Consider the following 13,873-nt stretch of genomic DNA (forward strand, 5'->3'; position numbering starts at 1 on the left):
GTCATCCACACATGTAAAATGGGGTAGAGATGCAGGGGGTCGCGGGAAGGTACCCTGTAAACACTCAGTGCCTTCAAGCAACCCAGCCAGATCCTCGGGGCCTAGAGAGTTAATATGTTCAGGCTTCAGATGGATTCTTTCCAAGGCCCAAATGGCTCCTTATTGCAAGAAGCTCACAACTTTCCTGGCTTTGCTTAGTAAATCATTTGTAAGATTACAAGAGAAGAATAGGGCTGGGACGTTAGCGCTTCCTGGAGAGCTGGGGTTGGTGTATCCCTTAGGGAAAGGAAGAAGGCATTTTCAGGATAGAGTTTCTGGTTCCTGGCTTCAACTGTTGCAGCCATTTGGGAAGTGAACCAGTAGATCGATCAATCTCTTTCTTTTGCTCTCACCCTGCCTTTCAAATAAATAAGTAAAGTAAATCATTTTTCCCCCAAAAGAATTTCCTAGGCATTTAGGGGCCTCTGTTAGCTAATGGCAAAGAAGGCGGGGCCAAAACAGGCCGAGGCCCTTCTCAGACCTTTGGAAATCTCTGGATTTGCAGAACTGACCCAGGAGTCAGCCTGGTGGGGGAGCAGTGGTCACCTGGGACTTTGGACCTGCCCCTGCGTCCCTAATGCAGACAAGCCTACCTCTGCTCCAGGTGAGGCAGGGGGCTGTGCTATTCTGGGAACTTCCAGCAACAGGGTAAAGGCTGTCCCTTTCCTCCACCCTACCCTCTTCCAAACGCTGCTAACCACAAAACAAAGCTTCTCCCTGCTGCCCACCACAAGTTCCCCAGTTTCCCCAACTCCTTCTGCCTCGACGACCCCAGCCCTCCTCCTTCCCACTGATCGACCCAACACATCATGACTGCCAGGCTCGGGGGAGCAGCTCCATCACCAGGACCCCATCCTGGTCACTGCATGTAGGGGTCTGGCATGGAGGAGATACCCAATGCATTTGAGATCAACTGAATGAGTAAGAGATGTTGGAGCTGGCAGTGGGGATGGAGGGACGTGAGGATGATAAGGAAGGCCCTCCAGGACCTGTGACTCTTAAGACAGATGGACACCTGAGCAGGTGTTCCCAGGTCAGATGCTGTGGGATCCAGGATGAGGGGACAGGTAAGGACATGAGCAGTGGACCAGGTTTCCAGCAGCTTCTGCTACTGTTGGAGGACCTCAGGGCCAAGGGGCCGGAGAGCCAGAGAGCTGGAGACCCGGAAGAACCCCGCCCTCCAGCCTCCTCCAGGAGCCCTGTAGGTACGTGAAACAGGGCCAAAGCAGCAGTTTCAGCAGCTGCACATAGAAGGAAGAACTCAGAAAACCCTGACCCTGACCCATCCATCATCATGGTGTCTCGCACCTGCTCAGCCTGGCCCCTTCCCTCCTGTGCTCTGTAACTGGTGCTTGAATCGCTTCCTTGACCTCCCATGAAACCTAGCGAGCTCCATCAGCTGAGTTTCTGGTCCCTGTTGCCACTCTCCCTCCTGTTGCTTTGGCGTTAGCCACTTCCTGCACCCCAATCTCTTCTGTGGACTCCACAGCCTGCCTGTCAGTGGGAAGGAAGCCATCACAGCCCATAGTGCCCAGAACATGCCACGCTGCCCTCCTCTGCATCTCTGCCTGCCGTGGCCAGGCCTCCCCTGTGTGTGCCAAGTGCCTCCCACCTGGCCCTGAGCAGTTTTGTCCCCTGCCTGCATCAAAGCCCACACCCAGGGTGCCCTGGTCTCCCCCTCTTTTCTTCTCTGCCATCGCCTCTCCTCCCTGATGCCTCGCTCCACTGAAGGAGTCCAAGGAACACCAGTGAGATCCTGGAGTTCAGGGCAGGCTCCCCCCACCCAGCATCCCTGGTCCAGCGTCGCCACTGCCCCGGAGTCCCCTCCTACACAGGGCAGACTGGCTGTTAACAGGGAAGCTGCTTTGCTGCACCTCCCCCCCACTGACCCCGTTCTGCCCTCTGGGGCCACACGGAACATGTCTAACTCATCTCCCATGGCATCGCCGCTCAGCACGCACATTGTGAAACCAGACGATCAAGGTTCAGGACCTGGCTGTGTCATTAACCCGCAGTGGCTCTGGACAAATTCTTTCCCTTTCTTGGCCTCTACTCGCTCACCTGTAAAACGAACATTAGCACAGAACCTACCCTGTAAGAGTAAGAGATTAAATGAGTCCATAGATGTAAAGCTCTTAAAACAGCGTCAGACGTGTAATAAACACTCAGCAAATTATCTGGCGAGAGCTGTTCCGTGTCCTGTTTCATTCATGCTTTTTTCTTGGACTAACATCCTTTTAAAAACACCCTGCACAGAGCACGGGCTCCACATCCTTCCAACCCCTGTTTATTCTGCCCTTTAGTTTGCTTAACACCCGCTCTTACTCCAGTGTGAAGTGGAGTCACCGCTTCTCACGACCTCAGTGTTGTTCGTCTATTCGCATGGCGACGACCCATTAACTTTGCTGGAGCTGTGTCACCCAGCTGGCACAGGGCTGGCCCGTGGTCAGCGACAGTCCCGAGTCCCCTTGCACTTGATCCTCCTGGGCTTAGACCCTCACCGTCCACCTGTGTGGTCTTCAGGCTCCTGCCCTGTACCTGAACCTGCCCAGTGTGGTGCACGGGCCCAGCATGCTCTGCTCTCTCATCCCCAGTCTTTAAGCACATCCTGGCAGCCTCCATCCTCGAGGTGGGTCGCACAAGCGGTGCTGGTTTCAGCCGACTGGCTCCAGGCTTTTGATGAATCTCTGCCTGACTTCTCATCACCCGCGAGGCACTGACCCTTAGCACATCTCACTTCTGGGGTCTTATCTCAACCTGCCTGCTCCTGCCACCTGCCAGTGGCTGTGTGGATGGTGGCCTGGCCTGTGGTGTTCTCAGTGTGTCTCACGGGAGCAGTGGGTGAGCGAGCACATGACACAGAGGAGCACCTTGCGGCGAAGCCACGGCAAGCGAGTCTGCCTCCTTGAACTTGCCAACACACTGGGACATCCTGTTCCTACAGATAGCGGTCCGTGAGGGCTGGACAGTCTGACAGACGCCTGGCTGGGCAGGGGAGAAGTGAGCAGCTCTGACGCACCCTGCTTCCCCCCTCTCCAAACTCTTAGCTATTTTTTTCTGTATTTTCCTTCCTGTGTTGAAAGCGCTACAGGGCCTGGACCATGGTAGGGTTTCCTGGGGACATTCCAGAAATTCCTGGTGGGTTGTTTCTCTGGAGGAGGGTGGGGCCAGGCGCTGGCTGGTGGGTGACTGAATGGGAGCAGGAGCAGGGTGGGAAGATCGGGCACCTCATAGACATGTGGGTGGAAAGGAAGGGTGAGTTGCACTGAGTAGGAAGGGGGGAGTTGGGATACAGTGAGCTCATAGGAACAGCCGAGAAAGGCCAAACAAAGAGTGAGGCAGGTCAGGACAAGCAGGGGCAGTCACGCCCCCAGCCTTGCCCTTGAACCCTCTGACTTGCCTCCACAGTGACTTGCCCGCCAGGGCCAAGAGCACTCGGCCAGCTCGGGTGTGTGGCTCGGGAAGACGCCAGGCAGCCCCCGTGTGCTGTGCAAGATGCAGAGCCCCCGGGAACGTTGTGGGCATGAGGCTCCCCCAGAGTCTGGCTGGGTCAGTCCTCCTTGACTCAGTCCCCATCCATGCACTCGGCACACACTCGCTCCTTCACTGGGGTCCGGGGGCTGGGGAGAGAGCAGGCTCCAGCCCCTGGCTGAACTCTGCGGCAAGTCTGAACCCGACGTTCCCGCCCGGCCTCCATCCCTGGGCTCCTTCGCTGCTGCCTGCAGGAGCAAGGGTGCTAAACTGGGGGTCAGGGCAAGAGGCAACTTGTCCTGGATCTCTAGGCTCCACAGGTCACCGTCCTTCTCTGGGGCTCAGTTTCCCCCTGAGAATGATGAAGGTTTGGGGCAGGATGATCGCTGAGCAGTTTGGGGGCCTATCCCACGCGTGAGCCCTTGGCAAGGAGATTCACGGGGGAGGAAAGTGAAAAATACCAATCCAACAAGATCTTCCTGCAGGAGAACTTTCAGAGGAAGGGAGACAAACAGAGCCACACAAAGGACCCATAGCAGTGACGGGGGTGGGGGAAGGGCCAGGACAGACTGCTGAGCCCCAGGGTGGTGTGGCTACCCCCGGCCCCCAGAAGGCCGCCGCCGTGCCAGTGACACTAAAGGGTTCACTAGGGGTGGAAGAGCAGCAGGAGGAGCCCTAGGGGGCAGATTCTAAACCATGGGGTACGTGATGCGCCAAGGAGAGCTCAGGCTGGATGGCAACTCCCACCAGGCCCCTCGGCCTAATGTCCCTGCACCATGCACAAGTTGCCCAGCTGGTTGGGCAAGGGAGAAGCCAGCCTCAGAGGTCCAAGCTGACCCGTGTCCAGGATTATTTGCCACTGTTGGATCTTAGTAGAATCTCAGAGTGCACCTCCTCCTCTCTTCCATGTGAGGCCAGCAAATTCAGGCGGTGTATTACCCACCCCCTCCCCACATGCTGCAAAGCCAAGCCAGGGCCCACAGCCTGCCCCAGGCAGAGTGGACAGCATGGGGCAGTGATGTTAGGGCCCTCTCCAGAGAGCAGGGAAACCATTCAACAGCTCCAGGATCCTGAGGGCCAGAGAGGCCTGGAATGTTCAGTACCTCCACGTAACCCCAGGCAGGTACTGCTCCCCTCCTGTGGGAATAACTCAGCACAGGCACAATATGGAACCTCTGCTGGGGTCCCCTCCCAGCCACCTGCCTTCCACAGCCCCACACAAGCCTCCCCAGGCTCTAACAGGATTAGGAGGAAAGAGCTCTAGGGGTGAGGTCAACTTCAAAAGGAGAGGTGTGAGGAGGTCTTGCCGGTGCTGCGAGCCACAGGTGCTGGGACCACGGAGAGGAGGCGGCAGGGTAAGCCTGGGGAAAGGGGATTAGCTGGGACCGGAAAGAATGTGGCTGCTCTAATTCCACATAATGAACCAGACTGTGCTCCCTCTGCACCCAGAGCACCAGACAAGCAGGTACAAGCCGCTGGCTGCCCCAGAGGCCTCCCGTGCTGCCAGACAGCCTGCTCCCTCCAGCTGGCAGAGGTGCCCAGGGAGGCTCAGGTTGAGATGCCTGCTTCCTCCTGGCACTCAGGTCTGGGTGGAGAGGAGGGGAGGGAAGAGTCTGGCTGCAGTAAGAGGGAAGCCAGGCCTCTTATCTGAGCATCACAGACCAGTAGACAGCAGCAATACCGTGCATACTGGCCACTTGGATCTGGGTCGCTTCATTTGCACCAACCAGGATCTTTGTATGCGACAAAGACTTCTAACCAACGCAACCAGCTCTGTGAGTTCTAAGGAGGGATTCTTGATGCAGGCGATTTGTAATGCAGACAATCAAAGTATCAGTGCCACTTGATTTTGGAATTGAGGGACTTTCCCCCCTTAGGCCTTCCTAATTCCTTAAAGTTTGAGTGATATCAAAACACATTTGCTTTCCCCAGACACTCATTGACTGGAGAAACAGCTAGAAGTGACCTTATAGAATTAACCCCTTCCTACCTCCCCATTTCACCCTGCTCACCCCGTGGAAAGCCACGAGCTGCCCAGAGTCCAGCCTCCACCCCAGCTGCCTTCCCAGGCGAGGCGCTGAATAGCCCAGACACTCGAGCTCACAAATGCATACCTTTTTCAGTTTGCCACTCTTGGTCCCCACGAACACCACGCTGTAGCCGTTGTACACATAGGCCGCCACGGAGGTCATGCGGTCCCGGCTGGTGGTGTACAGCGTGAGGCCTTCCACTGGAGTTGAGCCCCCCAGCGGCTGGTTGATGTCCAGTCCACAGAAGTTATCATCGATGGGGACAGGCTGGAGGGAAGATGAGGGGACAGGGGTGAACGGCAGTGGAAGCAGGCTGGGGTCACTCCACAGCCCCTTGCCCCACCCCCCAAGCCCGAGGACACCAAGCCTCAGAGTCACAGCTATGGGGATCAGGGTCCAACCCGGGCTGCAAAGAAGGCTCTGGCCCGGCTGGCCCACACATCCTATACTGGCTCCTGGGAAACCAGATACAGGAATGAGCGCATTCTCCCACTGCCCGGGAGTCACCTGCCTCCAACACTCTGCCAGCAGAGCCAAGGTCCATTTGCAAAGTGGACTGCTGAGTCTCATTTTCTAGCTGTTTCAATGTCTCTATGGACCATGCCATTTTGTGGGGCATCTTTCTTTCTTTCTTTTTTTTTTTTTTAAGATTTATGTATTTATTTGAAAGAGTTATGGGAGTGGGAGTTCTTTTTCTTTTTTTAAAAAAGTTTTATGTATTTATTTGAAAAGTCAGAGTTATAGAGAGAGGGGTGACACACACACACACACAGAGAGAAAGAGAGAGAGAGAGAGAGAGAATATCTGGCTTACTCCCCAGATGGTCACAACAGCCAGCCTAGCTAGGCCAGGCCAAAGCCAAAAGCCAGGAGCTTCATCTGGGTCTCCCACAAGGGTATCAGGGGACCAGGAATTTGGGCCATCTTTTGCTGCTTTCCCAGGCCATTAGCAGGGAGCTGCATGGGAAGTGGAACAGCTGGGACACAAACCAGCACCCAGATGGGATGTCAGCATCAGAGGTACTGGCTTTCCCGATCCACCACAACACTGGCCCCTGCTGGGACATCCTTCTAATAGACGAAGGTTCCTTCAGAGGATACTTGGTGTAGAGGTGGCAGCCATCGCCTGGTTTCTGCCAGCCTCGAGGGGGCTTCTTGCTGGTTTCTTGAGCAGGCTTATGTTTCCAGAGTCTTTGGGGTGCAATGAGTGTAAGTCATTCAACTATTTGCTGCTATCTACCATATGGGGGGCATGGAGTGTGTGTCATAATACCACAGAAGAGTGCTGCACACTCGGCAGAAGTGAGTTAATCTACAGAAGCCACGGTCTGGACTCATAGCTGTTCACCTTTCTGATGGACACACGGTGGAGCAAATGAAATAATGCGTATACAGAGCCTTGTTAAGCTGCACAGCTATTTCCACTCTCGCACGCGCTGTCTTCAGCCGTGTGTGGGTAAGTTCCCTTAAAAGAGAATTCTTCCCCCACCCCAAGCTTTTGAAGGGTGCGGTGGTGTGCCTGAAGCAGGAGCCTCTGTGGGGAGAGGCCGAGGAACCTTCGAAGGGGACGCACTCGGAGCAAGAGAGAAAGATGGTGGGCAGAAGGCAGGCGGGCTGAATCCTGCTCTCCGCTCCGTCATCCAGTGGCTGTGTAAAGTAGTACTCTTTTGGGAGGGCAGGGATGGGGAGAGAGAGAGAGAGAGACAGAGAGAGACAGAGAGAGGAGTAAGGGAGGGCGGAAGGGAAGGAGGGAGGGGGAAGAAAGGGGAGGAAGGGAGAGAGAGACTGCATGTCTCCTGAGGACAGGCCTGGTCCACACGGTGTCTCCGTGGAGCTGGGCTCCGAGACACCCACAGCGGACTGCACCACATGGAGTCTGGTGGCACAAGGCCGCAGACTCTGGGCCAGAAAGAGCCGAGCCCTGGGCGGCCGTTCTCTGGGTCTGGAAAGGCGTCCCAGGGGAGGAAGGAAGCGGCTGTTGTGGGAAACTCAGAGAGCGAGGGGAGAAGCCTGCGGGGCCCCGCCCTGCTTCCCTTCCAGCCCCGCTCCCTCCTGCCCCCACTGGGGAAGAGCAGGCTGACACATCACTCACTGACAGCCCCACTGCCTTGGAATAAATGGTTTATAAGCGACAGCTTGAGGGATTTTTTTTTTTAGACCAAGGACTTCCCTTCTATTCTCTTCTGTGTTTCAAAGGGCACGGAGTTTGCTGCTGCTCCTGCTGCCGGCAGGAGTGGTGGTGCTCCCTAGGCGTGCTTCTTCTTGAGGAATGGAAACCATTAGTTGAGGGTGACCCTTGAACCCTGGGTAACATGGAGCCCCACGCAGCAGGAAGCATGAGCCCCTCGGGAAGGGCAGGAGCAGGGCTGTGCTGGAGCCAGCTCATGAAAGACAGCTGCGCACATCTCTGTATTCGGGGAGCTGACACTGGTGCCTGGGACCAGCCAGGCTGAGAGGATTACACCACGGGAATGGGCGAATGCGGTGCCCGAGAGCCAGGGGCGGACTCCCGACCTGCACGTCATGGAGCCAGTGCGGGGAACTCCTAACTCCTGGGAAGTGCAGGACCCTTACTGGTCCTCACGTTTTCTCCTCCTCTTCCTCCTGCCTACACCAGAGGCAGCACCCCTGGTGCCTGGGGAGCCAGGGGGTCCAGACATCAGTGCCCTCGCTACCACCGGCCAGCAGACGTCGTGCCCACACGCCCGCTCTGAGCCCAGTCTTCCTCTCTGCTGAGTGAGAGGGCTCGAGTCAGCTCAAGAGCCTTCATTCCCCCTCCCACTTTCTGCAGGGGCTTGCAGGCCGCAGAGCGTGGCCACACGTGTCACCCCAGCCACCGAGTGAAACATAGCGATGTGCTGGTCGTGAACATTTGGCTCATTGCTCCCAGATTCTAGATTCTCCAGAACTGTAGAGAAATGGTTTGGAGCCCGAGGCCCTGGAATTGGCCGGCATTTTTTCCTCTCCTCCATTTCTTTCGCTGTACACCCTTGCAGATCCCCATATACCTGATGCCCCATGCATTTGATCCAACAGTGAGCATGGCTTCCCTCAAAGGCCCAGCCGCTCAACAGGAAGGGCTTGGACTCAGACTTGCTCTGGGCTGAGTAGAATTCAGATCCCTGCTGTATTGTTTATAGTCGTATGGGCTGAAGCCATTTACTTTGCCTCTGTGAGCCTCTGCTTGTCCATCTGTTAAATGGGGTCCCGGTGAGGACCAGGTGAGACAATGTGCCAACAGCCAGCACAGCCCTTAGCAGGCAGCTGCTACCGAGAGTGACAGTCCCTTCCCCGTCCCTGGATCCGAGATTCCCAAGTCGGTGCTCGGGTCATGTTAACATCACCTGCCGGGACCACAGCTTCTCTTATTGATCCTCAGTCCCCTTCAAGGACACAGAACGTCTCCGGGTCGCAGGGCTGGGATCCTTTGGATTCCATGGACCTCTAAGGACCTTCCTCTGTGGTCCCTGCTGCCAAGGCCGTCCCAGGGAGTGTGGTGCCTCAGCGATGGAGGACAAGGGGCTGCTCCCTCTGCTGTCCGGGTCCCACCTGCTGTCACCTTTCTCCTAGAGCCTTTGCGGTCCCTTGGTCACTAGCCCGGGCTTGTCTCTCTGCACAGCCACGGGAGCAGAGAAGGGTGTCGTCTTCCTCTTTCCTCTGGCTCAGAGGCAGGCAGGAATCAGCAGTTTCCTCCCGACAAGAGCCCTCTGGGCTTTGGGAGCCTGGCTGCACTCTGCAAGGGGTTAACCCTTACATGTCCTCTCCACGAAGGCCACGGTCATAGAATTTCAGTGCTCAGAAGAAACATACAGATTACCTAGTCCAATTTATTATTATTATTATTATTTTGACAGGCAGAGTGGATAGTGAGAGAGAGAGAGACAGAGAGAAAGGTCTTCCTTTTTCATTGGTTCACCCTCCAATGGCTGCCACAGCCAGCACACTGCAGCCGGCGCACCGCGCTGATCCGAAGCCAGGAGCCAGGTGCTTCTCCTGGTCTCCCATGCAGGTGCAGGGCCCGAGGACTTGGGCCATCCTCCACTGCACTCCTGGGCCATAGCAGAGAGCTGGCCTGGAAGAGGAGCAACTGGGACAGAATCCGGCGCCCCGACCGGGACTAGAACCCGGGGTGCTGGCGCCGCAAGGCAGAGGATTAGCCTGTTGAGCCACGGCGCCAGCCTAGTCCAATTTATTTTATAAAAGACATCTAAGAAAATAGCTAGCTCTTTATGACTGCATTTAATTAATAATAATCATTGCTTCCCATTTGCTGAATGTTTCTTATATGCCCCAAATTGTGCTAAGCATTCTACATAAACCTATTTGATCCTTACAACAGCCATGAAAAGAGGGTAACACAACTTCTGTGTCAGAGATGAAAAAAATCACGACTCAGAACAGGCACTTTACTTGCCCAAAGTCACACAGGAAGTAAGCAGGGGGCTGGTTTTCACTCTGGATCTGTTGGACTTCAAGGCCCCTTATCCTAACCATTATGCCCCTGGACCAAGGACGGAAAGAGCCTGTGCAATCTGTCTTCTTGCTGCAAGAGCAAGCATCCTCACTGTAGGGTCCTAGAAGGCAGCCGCGTGGGCTTCGGGCTCCCGTTTCTCCCCCAGCTGCAGGTCCAGAGCCCACAGCACCTTGCATGGACTCACGCTCCTGAACTCGCCGGGTGTGTGCTGACCTCACTGTGTGGCTCCTCTGATCATCCCGCCACGGCTCCCGTTTCTCAGCTGAGAAGATCAACCTGGGACCTGACTTCTGAAGCAGGGAGCAGCACAGATGCAATTAGAACCCTGCTCTTTGTCCACAAACCCAAACTCTTAGCCGCTCCTTCAGCCGCCAGCGGTTTTTTCTCTGTTCCCTGTGAGAGCTGTAAGAGTAGTGGCCCTGGTTTTCACGTTCGCATCTCCAGTGTCTGGTGCGGCGCCAGGCACTCAGATGAGCTTCAACATGCACTTGCTAAGTGGATACAGGGGTGTGTGTGCGGATGAGGGAGGGGGAAGAGGTGGAGTGTGGCGAGCACCCCACGGCAGCATCCCGCCCCTCTGACAGGTGCCGGCCATGGATTTTCTTATCCCTGCTGTCCTCGGGTCTGAGTCCTAAGTCCCCTTCCCCTCCTCTTTTCCGCTCACCCAGACTCCTGATCCTTCTTCTCTGGTGTTTAATCTATCAGTCAAGCTTGACTTCCTGCCCTCTCGTCTGACTTAGCTCTGATACCTGCTCGACCCTTCCTTTGTCATCGGCGGGGCCTACACGCGCTTGCTCTGGTACCTGGCAGCTGTGACCGACCTCCCCTCCTCCTGCTCTTTCTCTCCCTTGCTGCTCCTCCAACACCCCAGGGATGCCCTGAGTCCTTTGCACCTCCCTCCCTCCCTCCCTCTCTCTGTCTCTCTCTCTGGGATGCTTTCCCCAGCCAGATCCCCACATGGCTCACTTTCTTCCCTTCCCGAGTCTACTCAAATCCCACTTTCTTGGTGAGTCAGCCCTCTCAGCTACTGCCTTGTCCCCTCCCTGCTTTTGCAGGCTCTCAAGCAGGTACCGCCGTCTGACCCACTGTATTTTGTTCCTCTCTTTCGCCTCACTAGCATCTAAGCTCCTGGAGAGCGAGCAAGGCAGCTACGCTGTATGCTTCGCCGCTGAAGCCTGCAGGTGCCTAGGGTAGTGCCTACAGTGCCTCCACCAGCCTCTCTCACCTCGGGCCCTGGGTCTGGGAGCAGGCGCGCAGAGGGCATGCACAGGGAAGCGCGCTCTGCACCACGCACAAGCAGGGGCAGAGCCAGGGGCGCGCCGCTTACCGCCTTGGTGCACTGCACGTCTTTCCCCAGCAGCCAGTTGAGCTCCAGGTTGCCCTCACCCTGGTAGCAGGACTGCAGGCGCTCCTTGATCTGCAGGTTCACGGCCCGGATGGGGAAGGCACAGAGGGCTGAGTCGTCGGGCGGGTGGTGGTACTGCTTCTGGCCCTTGGAGAAGATGGCAAAGAGCACGTCGTCCTGGCTGCTGATGTTGAAGGCCCGGGCCAGCGTGTCCCCGGGCTTGGCGAGGTAAGCGGCCTGCAGCAGGCGGTACTCCACCCCGGCCCGCGTGCAGCCGAAGGGCAGCGACACGTACGAGTGGAACTTGGGGTCCTCCTTGCACAGCCGCACGATGCGCGAGGTGTAGAACAGGTCCCCAGCGGAGTTGATGGCCACACCCTCGGGCGTCTCGGGCTGCACGGTGAGGAAGTAGACGAAGCCCCCGCTGGCGAAGCCGTAGATGTAGAAGATGTCGAAGTGGGAGACCAGGGCCAGGGTGTCCGAGGGGATCTTGATGAGGGAGGAGACAAAATCGCTGTGGAGCTCGTAGTCCAGCATGGCCGAGGACTCGGGGTCGCGGGGCAGCTTGCGGCTGGACAGCGTGGGGAAGTAGTCCTGCTTGCCGTCCACCGCCGTGCCGATGAACAGCTTGCCGTCGTCGCCCTCGGAGCGCACGATCACGCCGTACATGGTGCCCGTCTTGTTCACGCTCGACAGGTAGTGCTCCTTCTTGTGCGAGGGCTCCACCAGGATGAAGAGGTCGTCCAGGCGCAGCAGCTTGCACACGCCCTGGTAGAGGCTGCCGCAGGCCAGCAGGCGGTTCTCCGAGTCATCGATGATGAGCAGCTTGTTGACGTTGTTGGTGAGCGTGAGCACCTCGCTGCACGGCTGCACGATCAGCGGCGGGTAGCAGGACTTGTTGTCCTCCTCCGGCCCCGTCTTGTGGGCCACCTGGATGGTCAGGTTGCCTGTCAGCTTGTAGACACGGTTGATTGCTCCCACGTACACTGCCCCTGTTCCCCGGTGCACAGTCAAGTGGTTGAAGGTCCAGTCCCGGTTCTCAGAGTGGAAGGTGCTGAACTGGGGCATGCCGGTGGCCGGGGGCGCCAGCAGCACCCACACCATGGAGAGCAGGACCACCGGCCAGCTGTCCACCGGCGGGGCCCGCGGCCAGGGCCGCCTCTGCTCCATCCTGAGACGGCCGAGGGCCAGGCGACAGCTGCTCTGTGTTCTTGTCTACTCCTGCTTCCTGGCTTGGCTCTCACATGGTTCTGCAAAACACAAGGCAGCGTGGTCAGACCCAAAGCAGGCACCGGGAGGATTGACCCCAGGGCCGGGCCCGGCTAGCTCTGGGACTCTCTGCTTTCTATCTTTCGGCCTTTCTATTTTTAACAGACTTTCCCCCTCTTAGGGATGTTCAGGGAATCCTGTTATCTATTTCGGTCTCCAGCCTTTACGCTATAAAATGCTTTTTTTTTTTTTTTAACTTTACAAAGCGTCTCTATTTCTGTCCTCTAAAGACGTGGTTTTTATCTCTCGGAGAGGTCGGAAGGCTGCTGAGGTTCACCCGGGCCGTCACTCCGGCGTCAGGACGCCTGCCACCCCATCGCCCGTCTCATCTTGTACCCGTGTGTGAGGAAGGCCCTCCCCGCCTCCTGCGAGCGCAGCCGCGACTCCTTCCAGACTCCCAGCGCCTCACACTGCTGGCCTCCCTTCCTTTCTCCTGCTGTCACCCGGAATGACAGTGCCACCCCCCACCATTGCCCCTCGGCCTCTTGGCCAGAGAGAAGCATCTCTGCCCGCTAGCTTGAGAATGTTCTAGAAAAGTGAAATGCACTGTGGTAAGATTCCCACAGGTGCCATCAGCGGGGCTAGGAAGCCTGGGGAGTGGGACGGGGTGGGGGGTGGGCAGCCAGCCCCCAGCCCGTGGACAGGTGCACACCCCACCACTGCCCCCTCGTCTGTCTTGGGAAGCCCCCCTTTGCTGAGGGAGGGTGCACTTTCAGCCCGCGGGGGTGGGAGTACTGGGGGTAGGAAGCCACCAGGGGGAACACGGGTGGGCAAGTTGAGGGTCAGTCTCCCGTAGCCGCTGCTGGGCCCCCCGGCTGGTTAAGCATCTCTGAAATCAACCCTGGGCCTTTGCCGACCATTCCCAGAGTCCCCGGCCAGCCCTGACTGCTTCACTCTCTGGCCCTTCCTGACCCCGGGCTCTAGAGCTTAGCTGCTGCCAGGGCCTTGGTGCTCCCCATCTGTATCCCAGGGAACCGCGCGGTGCTCCTGGGCAAGGGAGCCTGTCCTGACACCACAGTAGCGCTCTTCTGAACAGGGACTGGTGTGCTGGCAGCACCAGGAAGAGGAGGCCCCAAGCCATCATGCACAGAAGCCTTTGCGGCAGCTGGGCGGGTTGTCCGCACCCTTCTCAGACAAGGCCAAGACAGAACTCGGGCCCGGGAGGCGGCGGCAATGGAAGCCCAGGCGGGGAGGGGAGAGAAGTTGCCCCATGGCATCTGGGAGAAGCCTGCCTGTCCCCTTGCAC

The 13,873-nt window shown here is 57.3% G+C and overlaps 1 protein-coding gene across 1 annotated transcript in view; it reads right to left on the reverse strand.

The window, feature by feature from the left end:
* The window catches only part of PLXNA2 (plexin A2), a 199,956-nt gene that overhangs the window by 162,650 nt on the left and 23,433 nt on the right, over positions 1–13,873 (reverse strand). The window contains exons 2-3 of the mRNA XM_062210276.1: positions 11,341–12,608; positions 5,625–5,807 (exon numbers count right to left, since the gene is read on the reverse strand). Coding sequence (XP_062066260.1) covers positions 5,625–5,807; positions 11,341–12,528 — 1,371 coding nt within the window. The 5' untranslated portion in view covers positions 12,529–12,608. The remainder of the gene's footprint in view (positions 1–5,624; positions 5,808–11,340; positions 12,609–13,873) is intronic.

The sequence above is a fragment of the Lepus europaeus genome, chromosome 14, assembly GCF_033115175.1.
Source record: "Lepus europaeus isolate LE1 chromosome 14, mLepTim1.pri, whole genome shotgun sequence".
Lineage (NCBI taxonomy): Eukaryota > Metazoa > Chordata > Mammalia > Lagomorpha > Leporidae > Lepus > Lepus europaeus.